At 45.5% G+C, this 21816-nt stretch overlaps 1 protein-coding gene across 5 annotated transcripts in view; it reads right to left on the bottom strand.

Annotated features, from left to right (window-relative positions):
* slc36a4 (solute carrier family 36 member 4) overlaps positions 1–11781 on the bottom strand; it is a 69599-nt gene extending 57818 nt beyond the window's left edge. Inside the window, exons 1-8 of one of the 5 annotated variants that reach the window (XM_084673823.1) lie at positions 11629–11781; positions 11345–11457; positions 10911–11020; positions 10325–10451; positions 8880–8970; positions 7402–7490; positions 5266–5361; positions 3512–3596 (exon numbers count right to left, since the gene is read on the bottom strand). In XM_084673823.1, the coding sequence (XP_084529949.1) occupies positions 3512–3596; positions 5266–5361; positions 7402–7490; positions 8880–8970; positions 10325–10451; positions 10911–10932 (510 nt within the window). In that variant the 5' untranslated portion in view covers positions 10933–11020; positions 11345–11457; positions 11629–11781. The other 4 variants (XM_084673827.1, XM_084673825.1, XM_084673826.1 and 1 more) reach the window with 4 other exon arrangements.
* Between the last annotated feature and the right edge of the window lie 10035 nt (positions 11782–21816).

Below are 21816 nucleotides of genomic sequence, written 5' to 3'. Positions count from 1 at the left end.
GTACAGGTAGAGGATAGTGGGTACAGGTAGAGGGGTACAGGTAGAGGATAGTGGGTACAGGTAGAGGGGTACAGGTAGAGGATAGTGGGTACAGGTAGAGGGGTACAGGTAGAGGATAGTGGGTACAGGTAGAGGGGTACAGGTAGAGGATAGTGGGTACAGGTAGAGGATAGTGGGTACAGGTAGAGGATAGTGGGTACAGGTAGAGGATAGTGGGTACAGGTAGAGGATAGTGGGTACAGGTAGAGGGGTACAGGTAGAGGATAGTGGGTACAGGTAGAGGGGTACAGGTAGAGGATAGTGGGTACAGGTAGAGGATAGTGGGTACAGGTAGAGGATAGTGGGTACAGGTAGAGGATAGTGGGTACAGGTAGAGGATAGTGGGTACAGGTAGAGGGGTACAGGTAGAGGATAGTGGGTACAGGTAGAGGATAGTGGGTACAGGTAGAGGATAGTGGGTACAGGTAGAGGATAGTGGGTACAGGTAGAGGATAGTGGGTACAGGTAGAGGGGTACAGGTAGAGGATAGTGGGTACAGGTAGAGGGGTACAGGTAGAGGATAGTGGGTACAGGTAGAGGATAGTGGGTACAGGTAGAGGATAGTGGGTACAGGTAGAGGATAGTGGGTACAGGTAGAGGGGTACAGGTAGAGGATAGTGGGTACAGGTAGAGGGGTACAGGTAGAGGATAGTGGGTACAGGTAGAGGATAGTGGGTACAGGTAGAGGATAGTGGGTACAGGTAGAGGATAGTGGGTACAGGTAGAGGATAGTGGGTACAGGTAGAGGGGTACAGGTAGAGGATAGTGGGTACAGGTAGAGGATAGTGGGTACAGGTAGAGGATAGTGGGTACAGGTAGAGGATAGTGGGTACAGGTAGAGGGGTACAGGTAGAGGATAGTGGGTACAGGTAGAGGGGTACAGGTAGAGGATAGTGGGTACAGGTAGAGGATAGTGGGTACAGGTAGAGGATAGTGGGTACAGGTAGAGGGGTACAGGTAGAGGATAGTGGGTACAGGTAGAGGATAGTGGGTACAGGTAGAGGGGTACAGGTAGAGGATAGTGGGTACAGGTAGAGGATAGTGGGTACAGGTAGAGGGGTACAGGTAGAGGATAGTGGGTACAGGTAGAGGATAGTGGGTACAGGTAGAGGATAGTGGGTACAGGTAGAGGGGTACAGGTAGAGGGGTACAGGTAGAGGATAGTGGGTACAGGTAGAGGATAGTGGGTACAGGTAGAGGATAGTGGGTACAGGTAGAGGATAGTGGGTACAGGTAGAGGATAGTGGGTACAGGTAGAGGATAGTGGGTACAGGTAGAGGGGTACAGGTAGAGGATAGTGGGTACAGGTAGAGGGGTACAGGTAGAGGATAGTGGGTACAGGTAGAGGATAGTGGGTACAGGTAGAGGATAGTGGGTACAGGTAGAGGGGTACAGGTAGAGGATAGTAGGTACAGGTAGAGGGGTACAGGTAGAGGATAGTGGGTACAGGTAGAGGATAGTGGGTACAGGTAGAGGATAGTGGGTACAGGTAGAGGATAGTGGGTACAGGTAGAGGGGTACAGGTAGAGGATAGTGGGTACAGGTAGAGGATAGTGGGTACAGGTAGAGGATAGTGGGTACAGGTAGAGGATAGTGGGTACAGGTAGAGGATAGTGGGTACAGGTAGAGGGGTACAGGTAGAGGATAGTGGGTACAGGTAGAGGATAGTGGGTACAGGTAGAGGGGTACAGGTAGAGGATAGTGGGTACAGGTAGAGGATAGTGGGTACAGGTAGAGGATAGTGGGTACAGGTAGAGGATAGTGGGTACAGGTAGAGGGGTACAGGTAGAGGATAGTGGGTACAGGTAGAGGATAGTGGGTACAGGTAGAGGATAGTGGGTACAGGTAGAGGATAGTGGGTACAGGTAGAGGATAGTGGGTACAGGTAGAGGATAGTGGGTACAGGTAGAGGATAGTGGGTACAGGTAGAGGGGTACAGGTAGAGGATAGTGGGTACAGGTAGAGGATAGTGGGTACAGGTAGAGGGGTACAGGTAGAGGGGTACAGGTAGAGGATAGTGGGTACAGGTAGAGGATAGTGGGTACAGGTAGAGGATAGTGGGTACAGGTAGAGGATAGTGGGTACAGGTAGAGGATAGTGGGTACAGGTAGAGGGGTACAGGTAGAGGGGTACAGGTAGAGGATAGTGGGTACAGGTAGAGGATAGTGGGTACAGGTAGAGGATAGTGGGTACAGGTAGAGGATAGTGGGTACAGGTAGAGGATAGTGGGTACAGGTAGAGGGGTACAGGTAGAGGATAGTGGGTACAGGTAGAGGATAGTGGGTACAGGTAGAGGATAGTGGGTACAGGTAGAGGATAGTGGGTACAGGTAGAGGGGTACAGGTAGAGGATAGTGGGTACAGGTAGAGGGGTACAGGTAGAGGATAGTGGGTACAGGTAGAGGATAGTGGGTACAGGTAGAGGATAGTGGGTACAGGTAGAGGGGTACAGGTAGAGGATAGTGGGTACAGGTAGAGGGGTACAGGTAGAGGATAGTGGGTACAGGTAGAGGATAGTGGGTACAGGTAGAGGGGTACAGGTAGAGGATAGTGGGTACAGGTAGAGGATAGTGGGTACAGGTAGAGGATAGTGGGTACAGGTAGAGGATAGTGGGTACAGGTAGAGGATAGTGGGTACAGGTAGAGGATAGTGGGTACAGGTAGAGGATAGTGGGTACAGGTAGAGGATAGTGGGTACAGGTAGAGGATATTGGGGACAGGTAGAGGATATTGGGGACAGGTAGAGGGTACAGGTGTGGGGTATAGGTAGAGGGGCCCTATTGCAAATTAATCAAATATCAGCTACTATGAAAAATGATTCTACACTGCTACAATAACATGTCATTACTTAAATACAGAGCAACAATATCTGGATTACAGCGTATTACGTAAGAAAACAAACTAAGGAATGGTAAAAAGAAAAAGAAAAACTGTTCTCGCTAAGGTGAGTTAAAAGGCTTACGGTTAGAAAAGTATTACTCCATCCAAAGTTCTAGCAATGCAATCTGGTTATGTTGGTTATTTTGGAGTTGGAACTTGAATCAGAGCATATAGTCGTTATCTCTCTGCATGCTATCTTGGGTACGACATGATAAGGAGGAGATCCCTGTCTGATCACAGATATGGATCACAAGTTGTGAGAGAGAAGTCATGGCAGAATGAGAGAACAAGCTAGTCTTGTAGGAAGCCAGGAAGAAACTGCACTAGTGCCCCCTGTGGAGAGCCATGCATCACTGCACCCCAGAGCATCCAACAGAATAACGCTGGTGAAGGATAGTCTGGAAGTGTATGGGTCATCTTTTTTGCAAAGAAAAAATCTCCTTGTTTCTGATTAGCATTACACCAGGATGACCTTACTGTCGTGGGATTGGTTGGAACATCAGTAACACACATCCATGATTTATGGTTCAGACAACAAGCATGTAGTATGACAGACATGTAGTATGACAGGCATGTAGTTAAACACAACCCACCTGCTTTATGTTCTCAGCCAGGAACACGAAGTATGCACTACAGAAGCCCAGCTGGGTCAGCACCAGGAAGAAGTTCACTACATGCCTGCGATGGATGCACACACACGCGCGCCCACGCACACATAAACACACGTGCACACACACGCACCACACTTGATACGGGAACAATGATACCAAGTAATGCACCAGTATAAGCGATCTTACAGCATGCCGTTGTTCAACACACTTCGCAAGTAAACGAAAACGAAAGTAAGTGCGTAATGCATGTTTTCTATAGAGGGTTTTCACCGCGCGTCATCAGACCGGAAATCGCCATATTGGAGGCACTCCGCATCACAACAAAGCACAGGCACTTTAGTATGAACGTCGTCAAGGAAAATGGTTAATTATTGCCGTGTTTCAGGTTGTACCAATACGACAGACGAGAAAAACATATGCAATATTATCGACTTCCAAAAGTTATTAAGAACCAGGGAGAGGAATGTCAGAGATTATCATTGCAAAGGAGGCGCTTGTGGTTGGCAATGCTCAACCAAGATCTACCAGGGAAAAAACAGGATTGAGTGTCACTGCTACACCTTGATTTTCGCAATGATATAATACAGTTAAGGTTAGGTTGGTTAAAGACGTTATTGCATTACTTACTTTGGCCTTCACAACACAATGGTCGTTGATAACTTGGTACTGCGTCTCCCTCACCCATCCACACACCATCTGGTTATAGGCCTCCAAACCTGTGTAGGATTTAAGGTCTTCCGCTGTGTATGGGCTCGGCGAGAAAACCAGGTAGTTGACTATATCGGGATATGCAACTGAAGGAAGAATCACCGGGTCGTCACGGATCCAAGAGGGAGCTAACTCGTAGGGATCTACACCACCAATACATCGCAATTTCTCGAAATATCGCGCATTTTCTTGTGGTCCAAGTCCTTCCCTATATGCCTTTGCATCTTGGCCGTGTTTTGATGAGCTTTTCGGTTGATTGGACATGGCTACATTCACTTAAAGTATCCAAAGCGCATAACACTCCATTGTACTCCGTTTAGTTATTACACCGAGTGCTTCCACAATGGCCGCGCATCCGGGTTACTGCCCAGAATGTGACGTCGGTGAAAACCCTCTATTGCCTGGGAATGAACTAGTCTAATATTTACCTTTAGACGCGCGAGTTCTAAATATTTCCGATGGTCCCCAAAGCGCAAGTTATTTTTCCAAAACGGTAGCTAGCTAGCTAGCTAGTGCTAGCTTTAGTTAGCTTCCGGGCTAAGTTAGCTAACATAATACTCGTAGCAATGCTCCTACCATGCTAGTGTTACTTTTTAGCCTTCTCATTAGTACATTTTGAAGCCTGTTTTGTTATAAAAACTTTCTATAAGCTACTTTGAAATATAAGCCTCACCACAAGAAAAATTTAAAATCGGCGCAGCTTTATTTCCGAAAAATACGGTACACACAAACAAACATGCACAAGCACACACTGTTAGGTTGTGTTACTAGAAAGAGAATGTTCTTTTTGGTCATACTCTCCTCACTTTAACTGGATACAACAGGCATTGTGGTTAGTGAAAATAAAGATCAAATTGCAAATAGTGCATAATTACATTCTATGAGGAAGAGAATGGCTTTTCTCTAGCTGTTAAATGATTGTTCCTTTGAGTTTATGATCTGGATAGTTGTAACACTAATAAAGGTGAAGAGCTGTGTGTATATCAGGAGCCTCGCAGGGTAGGACCAGAGGGACATAAGAGTCATACCTGCCAATGTTAGCCGTCTTCCTGAAGCACTGGTAGGAGCTGTGCTCCATGGCAAAGGCCACAGTGTCACTGTAACTCATGGAAGGCCTCTTTAACCTGGGGGAGAGAGAGACAGAGAGAGAGACAGAGAGAGAGAGAGAGACAGAGAGAGAGAGACAGTCATGTACAGCTTACAGGGTTCTAACCTTAATCTTCTAGTGTTGCTGAGAGGTAAGAGAAAGGAAGAGGAGTAGAGGGTAGGTGATAGATAGAAGGGTGGAGGATGGTAAGTGATAGATAGAAGGGGTGGAGGATGGTAGGTGATAGATAGAAGGGGTGGAGGATGGTAAGTGATAGATAGAAGAGGTGGAGGATGGTAAGTGATAGATAGAAGAGGTGGAGGATGGTAGGTGATAGATAGAAGAGGTCGAGGAGGGATAGATGGAGAGAGGGATGGAGTGGAGGAGGAGTGGGGCAGATGGAAGGAAGAGAGAAAGAGGGCTGAGATTGAGACTGCTGTCTGAAAGAGAGTACAAGGTGTCCTGGTTAGGATTGGGGGCGATTATATTACAGGGATTCATTTTCCTCTCCTCTCTCGCTTCGCTAGACTCTGACGTTCTATTGAAATGATAACAGTGATTAATACCGCACAGCTGTCATTGGGCGACCCAGTTTTTGGCTCAACTGCATCCCAGAATCACAAACACCAGAGAAGATGGGAGGAGGACAGAACAGGAAAACAAAGAAAGAAATATAAACAGAACAACACTGAGAATGACGCAGCACTGGGCTGGGCACTAAACTAGCTGTGCTAATCAGCATTGTGGATGCTGGGCGCTACACTAGCTGTGCTAATCAGCAGTGTGGATGCTGGGCGCTACACTAGCTGTGCTAATCAGCAGTGTGGATGCTGGGCGCTACACTAGCTGTGCTAATCAGCAGTGTGGATGCTGGGCACTACACTAGCTGTGCTAATCAGCAGTGTGGATGCTGGGCACTACACTAGCTGTGCTAATCAGCAGTGTGGATGCTGGGCGCTACACTAGCTGTGCTAATCAGTAGTGTGGATGCTGGGCACTACACTAGCTGTGCTAATCAGCAGTGTGGATGCTGGGCACTACACTAGCTGTGCTAATCAGCAGTGTGGATGCTGGGCACTACACTAGCTGTGCTAATCAGCAGTGTGGATGCTGGGCACTACACTAGCTGTGCTAATCAGCAGTGTGGATGCTTGGTTCCAGACATGGACAGAAGTAAAAAAAAGCAATGAAATATTCATCTGTGGAGCATTTCTGTGTGATTACATATCAAGAAGTGGTGAAACAAACAAAGGCACAAACACACAAAGGCCGGGTTTCCCAGATTAGTTAAGAAGCTCTTAACGCTTAGAGCTTCTTAGGAACGTTCTAAGAGAGTTCGAATCTGGGAAACCCGGCCATAGGCATTAAGTGATTCTATTGCTTGGCATTCCCTCCCTCTCCCTCCCCCACCTCCCCCTCGCTCCCCCTCTCCTCCCCCTCCCTCTCTCGGCCCCAACCCTTCATTGGAATGTACTCAGACTGTGACCTGTGCATACGTTTAGTACTGTTTGATGTGTTTCAGGAGAGTGGCCAGTCTCAGATGATTGTGGAGTGCTTGGCAGCTGAGTAATGGATATCTCAGACGTGACCTCACGCTCCTTTACCAAGGCAGAAAGCACTTAACAGCTTTCAACGTCTCACGTCAACGAAATCCATCATCACATTCTCTAAAGGAAATTACTACACATTATCCAGTGAATTACCACGCTGTGCTCACACTTAGAGCGAGACGGTGGCAGAAGAGAAGAGCGGGGGAGAGGGAGAGAAAGAGGGAGAGGTGAGGAGTATGGCTAAAGAGACAGAGAAAGACAGACAGATGGAAAGAGAGATGGTCTGAGTTTGAGTGTATAGAGGAGTTGAGCTGACTAATTGAGAGAAAGAGGATGGGATTGATGATGGGTTTGCAGCAAAGACAAGTGTTTGTCTTTGAGTGTGTGCCCCCTTGCGGGGATCTTAAGTCCTGCAGGGTGCATCCATTGGGTTTAACAAGAAAATAAGCCGTTTGACTGGCTGGCTGTCTATCTGACTGTCTGGCTGGCTGACACATGCATGATGTAGTAACAGGTCAATCCTTTACCTCTCACACAGATGGTGACTGCAGTGGACCAGGATGTGCATACAGTGAACGCAGACCACACCCATCAACAGGAGGCAAATGGGCCCCACCTGTAAAGCACATAGAACAGAGGCCTGTTCTATAAAGCAAATTTACCCAATAAGCCAGGCTTCTGTCAGTTAGTCAGACTCATTTCTAGTTCATTTGTTTCCATTAAGCCAGCTCAACGTAGTTAAAACTCAGTTACTATGGTAACTTATGCTTCCTAACTAGCCTGGTCCGGGGCGTGATGTTCCTTAACCAGATGTTCCTGTAACACTGACCCAACGGGAGAAGGTTCTTGTAACACTGACTGAAAAGTTAGGTTACTGGATAATGTATTGATTAATAGTAGGCTATTTATAAAACTTTTTTTTTTTAAGTCAATTTAATGTGTTTAAAAGGTGATGTTTTTTTAACCAATGGTCTAAAAAAGGACCTACATAGCCGATCGTTTACGTCAATCATGGCGTGTCATTTTAGTTTGATGAAGCGGTGGATGAGGGAGCTGTCATTGTACACGGCTTAAAGGGAACGTTTTTTCTGGAAGAAGTCACGTGGCCTTGTGCATTGCTTTTGCCGTGGTGGATTGTATGATCCATGTTTTACCTCTTGGTCTGCTTAAGAATAGGGTGCATGCGCAATTAGCTTCACTACTTAAGTCTGACTTGAATTAGTAGAATTGCGTGAGCTGAAATTGGCCTTTATGGAACCGCTTTAGCCCCGCTTGATTTGTTAAGCTAATATATGTCAGGTTTCAGACTTTAAGTCCAGCTTTTTTGAGCGGCCTTTATGGAACAGTTTCCACACACACACACACACCTACAACACACAACACAGAAACACACATGGGAAAACAAACACCAGATTATGGCCAAGAAACCTGATTCTGAATATGGGGGTCAGATGGCTGAGCGGTTAGGGAATCGGGCTATTAATCAGAAGGTTGCTGGTTCGATTCCCGGCCATGCAAAATGACGTTGTGTCCTTGGGCAAGGCACTTCATCCTACTTGCCACAGGGAATGTCCCTGTACTTACTGTAAGTCGCTCTGGATAAGAGTGTTTGCTAAATGACGAAATGTAAATGAATAGTCATAGTTAATAGTCAAACGCATCAAAACCCAGGCTAACCCATGTCCAGGTTAACCCTACATAAAAATCTCTCATTTTTAGAGACTAAGATAAAGTGGTTCCTGTGCCTGTGCCTGCCCGGTGCCCCTCCCTTCTCCAAACCTAACAAACCTGCCTTTTGTACATGTTAGCTGTACCCACACACATCATCTCAAATGTATAAAAAAAACATGCATTTACTAGCTGTGCTACTCCGAGAACTTTATACTCACAAAGTAAGCCTGTTGGTCACAGTACATGCAACACACAGTGAGCATATTAGCCAGGTTAGCTATCCGTGCTACACACAGTGAGCCTGATAGCCACATTAGCGATACATGCTACTCACAATAATGCCTGCATTGCGCACAGCCAGAGGAAGGCCCAGCAGACCAGTCCCAATGTTGCCCTTCAGGAGGTGGATGAGTGCTTGGCTGAACCTGCAATATCAAACACAACAGTATACTCATGTAGTTACTACAGGTTACAATGTTACTGGAGGTCTTGTATGGGTGGAGAGGTGGAGGTCTTGTATGGGTGTAGGTTTTGAGTGGGTGGAGGGGTAAGTGGTGTGGGTGGAGGTGGGGGGGGGGGCATTAGTATGAAATTAAGACAATAACATTAGTCATTTTAGTAAGCCGAAGTCAACATTTGTAATTTTAATACAAATCCAATACTTCAATACAAGTTTACTGATTTTATGTTGTCCTCGGTGAGACCAGTTTAGTCAAAAGATAAAGAAAATAAGACAGTACAATTCCCCAAACTATTTCAATTGTAATAGAAATTAAAATATATAATTTGGTCAGCTCACTAGCGGTTGTTTTATCATCCGTTGTTGTAGTGCCCAGCAGAACTAGCATTATCCTTGTGCCGTTGCCTAGCGCAGGCATGCCGCTCTAAAGCCCTTTTCCCTCAACTGCTCACGTCTACATCACTGCCACAGAGCTTACAGAAGGCATGATATTGATCTTTGCTGCTCTAGTGGCAAAGTGGAGTTCTGAACTCGTAGGTTTGAAGGAGTTCTTCCTTTTTGGCATCTGAAAGCCCACGCGAGTAGTAAATTGCGACGGTGGTCAGGAAGGGTCACAAAGGAGGGCAAAAGGGCAAAAAGGAGGAAACGGAACAGCAGTCTGGACAAAGGCCCGGAAAACCGTAGCCTGGTCCTAACCAGACCCTCGTACATTTCATTTGTACAGAGGGTCTGGGATCGCCCCATTGACAAACGTTAACTTCCTTGAAGGCGGGTCCTCTGTTGAAGTTTAAAACTATTGGATCTGCCCAGAGCCACTCTGATCTGCCATAACCAATCGCAAACGTTCGCCTTAGCCAACTCCTTCACCACTACTGTAACGGAGCTAGCTGCCGTAGCTGGAAAATCAAACTGTTCCCGAACCCCGTGGGGAGGAGGGCCACAACATCATGGCCACCAACAAAACTCAGCAAGGAATGTTCTTGCTCCGGCTTTAACTTATGGATATCCGGCAGCATTGCCACAACCGCAGAATAACTTCGCTCGCATCTTTCTCCGCCACCATTACTGAACTACTCAAACTAGTGCACAACATTAACGTCATCGTTCTCAGCCACTCCCTCTGTTCGCTGATTGGACCTACAATTTTTTTTCTTTCTGAAAACTGACTTCAAAGTCAAACTCCCAGACCTAGTACAGAAGCAAAATCCAAATTGAGCGGAAGTACGTAGGAGGGCAGAGCCAGGCTAGGAAAACCGGACTGTCCGGACAAAATCCGGACGTCTGGTCACCCTAAGGTTTTGTGTGGGTGGAGGTCTTACGTGATGCCCTCCTCGCTGCCCGGTTCGTACTGTCGGAGAGACAGCAGCTCTGGGTCCTGGTCCTCATCAGTGTTCTCATCCGCACCCTCGCCCGGAGCATCAATCAGCGGGGTCATCACCTCCATATCTGAGGGAGCCACGAAAGGGTTACAGGACTGTTCTAGAACATACAGGATGGTTCTAGAGAACATACAGGCCTGTTGTAGAACATTCAGCACTGTTCTAGAACAAAACACTAGATATATATACGTATATGACCTGATGGAACGATATCATGGTTTAACCTGGCTGTTAAGTTTGTTTCAGCAAATGCCGTTTTTTTGTTTCTTTGTAGACCCAATCAGGACAATTTGCTAACTTGGACAACTTATTTTTGATATGCATACGGTACCATGCTTTCCATAGTATCATAATGTCCATATTGGAAAGTCAGATTAATCCTGTTTTCATTACTGATGCATTCCTGTCTTGACAGAGAATGCGGGATGCAGAAATACGTCAGGAAGTGACGGCCTTTATCATACGTATAATTACGCTACTTCAGTAACATTTAGTACGATTTTAAACATAGCTGTAATGTAGCTACCTAGCTGTTGCGACGTTCCCATCTTCCACCGGGCATCTGTGCAGCTGCCGCCGGACAGGCCTGCGTGTTTAGCCCCCGGGAGAGGCGCGAGACAGTCCGCAGACGGCCTTCTGACACGAGTAGGAAAGATAGATTAAATATCGTCTGATTGGATCATCTTGAAGTCATTATGGCATCTAAAAAACATGACAATAACACTGTTGAAGGAGACATATTTAGACGTGTTGGCTACAAATGAACATACTTGACAAGAGTTATTCAGTGCAGAAAAGTAAATATGCTAATGTATTTCAATGCTACAGACATGATAAACATTGAAGCCAAGGGTGAAGTTCTAGGTGTGTATATGACACTACCTGCAGTGTCATTGAATTGGCTCTACGCACGGTTGAAGTAGAAGCCGGGTGGTGATGTGTTTGGGGAAAGGATCCTACCTAACGGCTTTCACTGTCAAGATTCAGCTTTGTTTTGGTCTCAAGCTGTTTTAAAGCTCCGTTGGTCCAGTGCACGCGCACACTTCAGGCGTTATGTAAGGTTCCTGAAGTGCCTATTGACACATCCATGGATCTTGTAAATTCACAGTAGTCGTCATAGTTAAAATTGAACTTCCAGGTTAAAATGATCCGGATTAGGAAGCGTTGGATACCATCTATCCGGGGCCAAAGAAAATCATGAAAAACGTCACACATCGGCGGGGGAACTCTTAAAGGCGACGTACCCAAATAGTTGCCATTCCGTTTGACGCTGTGAAGAATTTATTTTCACGTGTCGTCCACAATTAGAATGTGGTCGCCAAATCTCAACGATCACATTTTTGACTAAGACAACGCACACAACATCAGCACACGGAAATTAATCAAATCGAAACGAACTGCTGCCCACGCACATGATGAGTTCTGGAACAGATTCACGGAGACAACCATGTATTGTTGTGGAGTTAGCAACATTAAGCTGAGGAGTTAGCAAGATTAAGTTGATGCAAAAATAATTTAAAAAATATGCCAGGAGGAACTGAAAAAGACAGGTAAAAAAATAATTTTCTGTCACTTCATAAATCTAGATTACTGCAAGGGTGGGGAAAAATATGTTTTCTCAAAAGCCCTGAATCTTTCAAGTACAAATTTGGGTTACAATTTCCGGAAAATATTACAATATGAGTCCAGCGAATGTTTATGTCAGCCTACAGAAAGCTCCGAAAAAGTATTCTGCACAGAAATTAATGCAAAAATGCGCGTCGCATTCATGTGAAGTTCCGAATTCACCTTGCATCAAAACCTTGACTAGGTTATAGGTTCGGGTTAAGCCCCGATTGTTCAATGTATGGCTCGGCCCCTGGTGGGGGAGCTGCCCCTGTCAATGATCTAGCACCACCTTAGCACCTGCATTAAAACATCTTTGGCGCCACCCCTGCCAACAAGTTAACCAACGTTAAGGCTATTGCACACTGAGTCCGAAGTTTGTATCCGAAATATTCGCACTTAAAAAAAATTATATGACCTCACTTTATGTCATGTAAATTGCGCTTACACACTGCCTCTGAAACTTTCGTACGTCAAAAAAAGTTCGGATCGGGTTTGATTTTCTGCGTTTTCGCATCCATAGCCAGCATTTTGATAGATTTTTTCGAAATTCAGAACCACCGAATGTTGAGGCTGACGATTGTGAAAAAACATACGAAAATTTCAGACTCAGTGTGCAATGGCCTTTACTTTCTTTGCACTCAACTGACTGACGAAAAAGTGTTTGGTAACCATGACAATGCAGAACGGCCAAGGTGGATTCAAACAAATCACACAGAGGGGGGATTCACACACTTATGTTTTTCTTAACAAATGGAAATAAATTGAAAATAAATAAGACATAACAAGAGACCTATCCATTGACAGGGTTCATAAAAGGAGAACATCTATTTTACATTTTTTCTGCTGTATATTGGGGGGGGGGGACAGATTGGTATTTTCTCAATATTAGGCTAGGGGGGACACGACCCCTCCAAAGAATGCGTGGTTACGCCCTTGTTAGAGCCTGCTACAACACCGCAGCCAAGTTCAGCAGCGTTCACGGTAATATTTGTAATTCACTTCTGTGACGATAACAAAATGGTAGGACTTTTAATTAAAGACCATTTTCCTGTTAATTAAAAGGGAAATTCAATTTGCAGAAGTGTGTGACGCTGGGGTCTGATCGACAGGCAAGGAGTGCGGCGCCAGCAGGGGGAGAGTGCTGTTCAAGGCTCATCTCTCTCCCCTCCCAGCCTTCCACAACCACTGTGAACACGTTTTTTCAGCTTTCAATCAGAAAACAGCCTGATGGCCCAGTTCACCAAGGGGTGAGGCTGATAACGGAGGCACAACCCTTACAAAAAAGAAGTGTACTTCAAGTTACTTAGTATAGAAAGTATACTATTGTCATGTTACTTAAAAGTATACTAGCAGTGTACTTATTTATATACTATTTTTGTATTAAGTAAACTGAATTGGCCCACTTTTTAGGTCATTTAGTACACTTTAAAGTACACTCATAGTGTAGGCCTACTTGAGGTTTACTTTTGAATATTGTAAAGTAACCTGTGTAGTGCACTTTCAGTTCATAAAGTATACTTCCTAAAGTACCTCAAAGTATACTTTGGAATACTCTAAAGTAACCTGGGTAGTGCACTTTCAGTTCATGAAGTATACTTCCTCAAGTGCCTCAAAGTATACTTTGCAATACTTTCAAGTGTACTTTCAATTAATGTAAATACCTCAAGAAGTACATGTAATAAATGTCAATTTACTATGATTTACTAATACATTCAATTGTTCAGGGGCCCCTCAAACACCTCTGATCTTGCGTCTCTTGGCGAGAACAGGGCCCTCGCCAAGAGACAATGCAGATTCTTTGCTGAAAGCAGCTGATTACTGAAAGCCCCCTGCACCCAACAGATCCAGCTCTTCTTATAAAACGTAACAGTCATTTAACTCAAGGTTACAATGGCAAACCGGCACAATGACAATTACCACGCAACAAAACACTACATTCTAAACAGACACATTTAAAAACGAAATTCATGAAGTTACATTTGTATTTCAAACAAACGGCAAACTTATCAGCAAATTTAACACTATTTACCGCCTTGCATCATGGGAATTGACCAGCCAATGAGCCACGCTATCTTTATTTTTTCAAGTCGTTCTTCAGTCAGTTTGACAGTATAACCTTCAACTGCATAATGCAACCCTTCTGTCTGCTTCTTTCTCAAGTATCCTTTTCTTTTTCTCCATTAATACTCTAATTGATAATTATTAGTATAAGGGTACGATTCAGAACGTTTGATGCATAATAGATTTTCCTAGACATGAATAATTAGAAAGAGATGGATCTAAAAATTTAACCTGTAATGTACTTTAAAGTTGACTGTTTTTGCTGTATAATAATTGAAAACTTACATCCTACTCCAGAAGAAATACCATAACATTTTCTGTTTTCTAAGTATACTTCTTAAAAATATATAAAAAGTAAACTATTGACTTCATACAAAAGTGAACTATTTGCAAAGTATACTTAAACATATATCAAAAGTTAACTATTTTCAAAGCATACTTAAAAATATATCAAAAGTGAACTATTTTCTAAGAATACTTCTTAAAAGTATATCAAAAGTGAACTAAAAGTGTACTATCATTTTAGTATACTAATAGTATACTTTAACATATTTATTTTTTGTAAGGGGAGTCTGCAGAATGTTAACCACAGTATTTACTACTCATGTCATCGCCATGCTAGCGAGGAGGTGATAATTGTCTTGGGGGTAGTGGGGGGTCAGAGGGTTAGGGAGGGTTTTGTGTCACATGTATGTCCTGGGCTCCTGCCACCTTTACAGAACCTGCTGAAATGGACACGTGTTTGTGGACGAGTCCATCCTGATTTTGTTTCAATGAAGTTATGGGTTTGGGTAGAACAGTGAGCTGGTGTTACGTCTACTTGGTGGATGCGGTGGGGTGACTGGCTTGTGTTGGTGTGGGCAGAATGTACAGGAGGCTGGGAGGGGGTTAGGGGTGTGTACAGCAGATGGGTGCCAACTACAAACATTCAGTAGCTACAGTCAGAGAATAGTACCACGCTGGTGTTAGAAGTGGTATCAGAAAATATCTATCTCTTGTCAGTCTCGGCCTTTTGATATACTTTTAAGAAGTATACTTAGAAAATAGTTCACTTTTGATATACTTTTAAGAAGTATACTTAGAAACAGAAAATGGTATACATTTCTTCTGGAGTAGGATGTATGTTTTCTATTATTATACAGCAAAAACAGTCAAAATAATTTAAAAGTACATTACAGGGTTAACATTTATTAGTAATTTATAGTAAAATGAAATTTATTAAGTTTACTTCGTGAGGTACTTACATTAATTGAAAATGCAATTGAAAGTATTGCGAAGTATACTTTGAGGCTCTTAAGGAAGTATACTTTATGAACTGAAAGTGCACTACACAGGTTACTTTAGAGTATTCCAAAGTATGCTTTGAAGTACTTTAGAAAGTATACTTGATTAACTGAAAGTGCACTACATAGGCTACTTTACAGTATTTAAAAGTAAACCTTGAAATACACTAAAAGTGTACTTTAAAGTTTACTACATGACCTAAAAATTGGGCCAATTCAGTTTACTTAGTACAAAAATAGTATATAAATAAGTACACTGCTAGGATACTTTAAGTAACATGATAATAGTATACTTTTTATACTAAGTATACTTACAAAATAAACTTGAAGTATACTTATTTTTTGTAAGGGAACAGCTGAACTTTTGCAGAGATTCCAACAGATCTGCGTTTGAAAAGAGTAACTTTCTGAAAGAGAAAGTGCAATCCAGTCTTAATCCCCCTTTGAAACTTCACAGTTTCAAATCAGCATTCAGAAATGACAAAAAATCATATTTGACCCAATTTAGCTTGAATCCCCTTCTACCTGTTTGTGAGTGGAGTTAGGCAGGATAAGAGGGCAGGAGTTAGGGATGGGAATAAAGAGGTTGATTAAAAAAACTGGAGGGCAACACAGAGCCATTTTCCATTGATTTTATGCACCATCAGGTGTCTGTACATATCTATCTATCATTATATTTACTGTGCAACCCCTTTAATCTGGATGAATTATTTTATTTATTTCTACTTCCTGGTCCTGGGCGCCACCTGGTGACAACTTCAATCCTATTTAGGGTAGGTAGCGCAACAATAGGCCTCTGCACAGGAAGACTAACAAGTCTCTCAAAAATCCAACTCTCATCAATCTCATGTGACAGACTTGGTACCAGACTAGTGTGTTGAGGGGCTCTGCTGGCTGGGTAGTGGAGGACAGAGCAGGCTGGGTAGTGGAGGACAGAGCAGGCTGGGCAGTGGAGCACAGAGCAGGCTGGGCAGTGGAGCACAGAGCAGGCTGGGCAGTGGAGCACAGAGCAGGCTGGGTAAGGGAGGACAGAGCAGGCTGGGTAGTGGATCAAATCAAATTTATTTGTATAGCCCTTTTTACATGCAAGCATGTCACAGAGGGCTTCACATACGCCCATAGAACTGCCCCTCAACCAACCTAAACCCTCAAGGAAGACAAGGAAAAACTCCCAACGGGAGAAAAAATGGAAGAAACCTTGGGAGGAGCAATTCAGAGAGGGATCCCCTCCTCCAGAGACGGTTGGTAAGAGAGAGGAGCAGAACACAAGCTAAACATAGTCATACAATGTCAATGGGTTTTGAAACACCAAAAATCCATTGTTCGGCTTTATAGACGTTGGATGGGACCTGGAAACTCGCTGTTGGCCGTCATGGAGGCTGGTTTCCGGTTGACGACCTGGTCCAGCGTTGGTAGACCGACGACCAGGCAGGTCCTGACAGCTCAGACCCCCCACACCACAGGGGATGTGTGGGGGGGACAGAGAGGAGAACAGGGATTAGAGAATGCCAAGAGCAGCTAACAGTTACAGTCATAATAGAATGAGATCCGCACCGGTCAGGTGTGGACTAGTGTAGCAATTTAACAAAGCTAAGAGGGTATTTGATGCAGCCCCACACACCAAGACAGCGACAGCCCCCCTTGGTTGGAACATGAAATCTGTTCCGGGGGAAACAACTCTAAAATAGGTTATATTTATACGAATAAGGATGAAAACAACCAGCCCCCCATTGTCTCCAACTAGTACACTATAACAATAAAAATATACAGCAACTGAACTATTACAGTAACAATATACAATAACAGGTTTACTTTATTTGTAACATTTAAATGGGCAGTGTGAACATAAGCTAAAATTACAATTTAAAAGTTACATGTGATACACACATAGGCAAACGCACACCCCAGGTTTACATAGAAAGTACACACATTTAACAATCATAGGATTGACTAAACAAGAACGTTTTTAATCTAGTTTTAAATGTCGAAACAGTATCAGCCTCCCTAATTGAGACAGGTAATTTGTTCCAGAGAAGAGGTGCTCTATATGAGAACGCCCTACCTCCAGCAGTTTTTTTCTTAATTTTGGGTATTACCAGATAGCCGGCATCTTGAGATCTTAGAGTCCTTGCGGGGCAATAGGGTGCAAGGAGACCGGAGAGGTACAGTGGTGCCAATTCATGTCGAGATTTGTAAGTTAGTAGTAAAACTTTGAAATCAGCTCTGGCTTGGATAGGGAGCCAGTGTAAAGAGATAAGAGTAGAGGTTTTATGATCAAACTTTCTTGTTTTTGTCAATAGTCTAGCAGCAGCATTTTGTACCCGCTGTAAATTTTTCAAGTAGGTAATTGGGAGGCCAGAGAACAACACATTGCAGTAGTCCAATCGGGACGTAACAAAAGCATGTATTAGTTTTTCAGCATCATCCTTTGAGAGGAATTTTCGTATTTTGGCAATATTACGTAGATGGAAAAATGCAGGGTAGTGGAGGACAGAGCAGGCTGGGTAGTGTAGGACAGAGCAGGCTGGGTAGTGGAGCACAGAGCAGGCTGGGTAGTGGAGGACAGAGCAGGCTGGGTAGTGGAGCACAGAGCAGGCTGGGTAGGGGAGGACAGAGCAGGCTGGGTAATGGAAGCCAGAGCAGGCTGGGCAGTGTAGGGTTGAGCAGTATGCACTGCAGGGAACTTATATTATTCATGAAAGGATTTCCTTTAAGAACCGTGAAGACCTCTCACTCAGCCATTTAAACAAGACACCACACTCCTCCCTGTTCCTATGCCCCCCTGAAACCCCCCACCCCTCCACCTCCACCCCTCCCCCCCATGTTCCCAGAGGTTGTCTGCTAGCTGAGATTCTAGAAAACAGGATTTTAGAACACTGAGATGTTTGAATAGGGACATTCTAAGACAAATAGATTTGACAACATTCTAGAGTCTCTAGAACACAACAGAAACTGTTTCTAGAACACAGAGTGAATCTGAGTTGTGCCTTTTGCTGTCAACAGAAGCTCATCTCCAGCAGAGGAGGCACCAGCCAGGCCTGCAAGACTCCTTTGTTGCCAGCAAGGGGCGATAGAGTCACTGTTTTCATAACATTATTTATAACTCTACTACTGGCTCCCCTCCTCACCTTCTGCCTGCCTGTATGTATTCCTGCCTGCCTGCCTGCCTGCCTGCCTGCCTGCCTGCCTGCCTGCCTGCATGCCTGCATGCCTGCCTGCCTGTCTGTCTGTAACTGTCTGTCTGTCAGCCACTCCGCTGGCTGCTCAGTAGTCCTGCAGGTGTCACTATCCTGCACGCTCCCATTCAGAAGAATCCTCACTCCCTTCCCGAAGGAGGATCTCATTCATGGCCACGGAACCATTCAGAATCTCTGCTTTGTGTTTGTGGAACGGCTCAGCGCACGCTCTGCAGAACTCAGAGGGCGGCATGGAAACGAAGGATGTGTGGGAGAGAGAGAGGGGGGAGAGAGAGGGGGAGAGAGAGATGGGGGCAGAGAGAGGGGGGCAGAGAGAGAGGGGGGAGTGAGGGGGAGAGAGAGATGGGGGCAGAGAGAGGGGGGGAGAGAGAGGGGGCAGCGAGAGAGGGGGGAGAGAGAGGGGGAGAGGGAGGGGGAGAGAGGGGGAGAGAGAGAGGGGGAGAGGGAGCAGGGTCAATCTGTTTTGGCAGTGCCATACAACAACACTCCTTCCTCTCCCCTGAAATTGTTACTTTCCTCTCCTGTTTTCTCTCTCCTACTCCTCTCTTCTGTCCCTCTCCTACCCCCTCTCCCTCTCTCCACCTCTCCTACCCCCTCTCCTACCCCCCTCTCCCTCTCTCCACCTCTCCTACCCCCTCTCCTACCCCCCTCTCCCTCTCTCCACCTCTCCTACCCCCTCTCCCTCTCTCCACCTCTCCTACCCCCTCTCCCTCTCTCCACCTCTCCCTCTCTCCACCTCTCCTACCCCCTCTCCCTCTCTCCACCTCTCCCTCTCTCCACCTCTCCTACCCCCTCTCTCTCTCTCCACCTCTCCTACCCCCTCTCCCTCTCTCCACCTCTCCTACCCCCTCTCCCTCTCTCCACCTCTCCTACCCCCTCTCCCTCTCTCCACCTCTGCTCCTTCCTTCCCCCAACCCCTCCTCTTTTCTCTCTCTGTATGCAGTCTCTCTCAGCTCCCCCTGCAGGAGTTGCTATGGAAACAGACCTTCTCTGTCAGGTGGCTTCCTGCTGAATGCTCTTGGTGCTCTGATTGGCTCTGACAGTGTCTGGCTGAGTCACCACCCTATGTGACCCAGGAACAGCCAATCATATGATTAAAAACACAACCCCATTGCCACTCCCACCCCCCGTCTGTCTCCTCAAGTGCCCCCTCCTCTCTCTCTCCCTCCTCTTTCTGCACCTCCTCAACCCCACCAGGGAGGGAGGGAAGGAGGTTTTACCAAAGCCCATGTCAATCCTCAAATACCCCCAAGAGACCTCATATCATTCTCTCCACGCAGGAAGTCTTCCTCTTACTGTACTTTCACTTTACCACAATCCCTCACCAGCCCTGCTGCTTCCTCATTGGTCCATGCTGCTTCCTCATAGGTCCATGCTGCATCCTCATTGGTCCATGCTGCTTCCTCATAGGTTCATGCTGCATCCTCATAGGTCCATGCTGCATCCTCATTGGTCCATGTTGCTTCCTCATAGGTCCATGCTGCTTCCTCATAGGTCCATGCTGCATCCTCATTGGTCCATGCTGCATCCTCATTGGTTCATGCTGCTTCCTCATTGGTCCATGCTGCATCCTCATAGGTCCATGCTGCATCCTCATTGGTCCATGCTGCATCCTCATTGGTCCATGCTGCATCCTCATTGGTCCATGTTGCATCCTCATTGGTTCATGCTGCTTCCTCATAGGTTCATGCTGCATCCTCATTGGTCCATGCTGCTTCCTCATTGGTCCATGCTGCTTCCTCATAGGTTCATGCTGCATCCTCATTGGTCCATGCTGCATCCTCAGTGGTCCATCCTGCTTCCTCATAGGTCCATGCTGCATCCTCATTGGTCCATCCTGCTTCCTCATAGGTCCATGCTGCTTCCTCATTGGTCCATGCTGCTTCCTCATAGGTCCATGCTCACTTCTCATTGATCCAGGCTGGCTTTCTGTATGTTGAACTCAAAACCAGTTTATGCGGGGCAGGAAGAGGGTGGGCATAGGGGTGTGTGAGAGGTGTTGGAGAGAGGGATAGTGGAGATGGCGAGAAGAGTGAAGAGAAGAAGGAGAGAGAGAAGAGGAGGGTAGGATGATGGTGAGAAAGGAGAGGAGGGTAGGATGATGGTGAGAGAGGAGGGGAGGGGATGAGGGGAAGAAAGGAGAGGAGAAGAGAAGAGAGGAGGAGAAGAGGTGATGGTAAGGCCGCAACTCCCCTGAGGCTCTGTCTCTCTCTCTCAGTCTCTCTCTCAGTCTCTCTCTCAGTCTCTCTCTCAGTCTCTCTCTCAGTCTCTCTCTCAGTCTCTCTCTCTCAGTCTCTCTCCTCAGTCTCTCTCTCAGTCTCTCTCTCAGTCTCTCTCTCTCAGTCTCTCTCTCAGTCTCTCTCTCAGTCTCTCTCTCTGTCTCTCTCTCTCTCAGTCTCTCTCTCTGTCTCTCTCTCAGTCTGTTTCTCTCTCTCTCTCAGTCTGTTTCTCTCTCTCTCAGTCTCTCTCTCAGTCTCTCTCTCTCAGTCTCCCTCTCAGTCTCTCTCTCTCTCAGTCTCTCTCTCAGTCTCTCTCTGTCTCTCTCAGTCTGTCTCTCTCAGTCTGTTTCTCTCTCTCTCAGTCTGTCTCTCTCTGTCTCTCTCTCAGTCTCTCTCCTCAGTCTCTCTCTCAGTCTCTCTCTCAGTCTCTCTCCTCAGTCTCTCTCTCAGTCTCTCTCTCAGTCTCTCTCTCTCAGTCTCTCTCTCAGTCTCTCTCTCTCCTTGTTTTTCTTTCTTGTCTCATCAATTCATCTTTCCGGCAGGAAATGTCTGAAAAATCAATATGAGGCGGAAATCTCCAGAGAGACACAAAGAGGGAGAGGAGAAAGAGAGAGAGAGAGAGAAAGAAAGAGAGAAGTAGGAGCTAAATCTCCCTCCATGATCTCCATCTCATTCAGTTCCGCCCTCAGCCTATATAAACTGATCCCAGGTCAGTATTACTGATCTGCTCTGTAAGCATTCACGTTGGGATCAGGAAAGTTCAGGCTGACCTCAGACTAATTTAGCAGCCACAAGTAGACCCAGAGTGAAGTGTGTCAGTGTGCTACCAGGCTGGGGAAGGCCATTCTTGGACAGCCTGTCACAGGTAAACAACAACAACACCATCAACAATAACATGCCTTGTCTTTCATGGAACCAGCGGTGCCTCGTCTCCTATGGCAACAGAACCCTGAATTAGCTCAGAGCTAACGGCGGATAACTGTCATTAAAACAAACAAATTCCGTTAACAAATGATAAAATCAACACACAGTTTGTTTTAAAAGTCTCTTTAATCCAGTGAAAA

This window comes from Hypomesus nipponensis, chromosome 15, assembly GCF_054491055.1.
Source record: "Hypomesus nipponensis isolate SF chromosome 15, ASM5449105v1, whole genome shotgun sequence".
Taxonomy (NCBI): domain Eukaryota; kingdom Metazoa; phylum Chordata; class Actinopteri; order Osmeriformes; family Osmeridae; genus Hypomesus; species Hypomesus nipponensis.
This window is presented reverse-complemented; position numbering and strand designations above follow the sequence as displayed.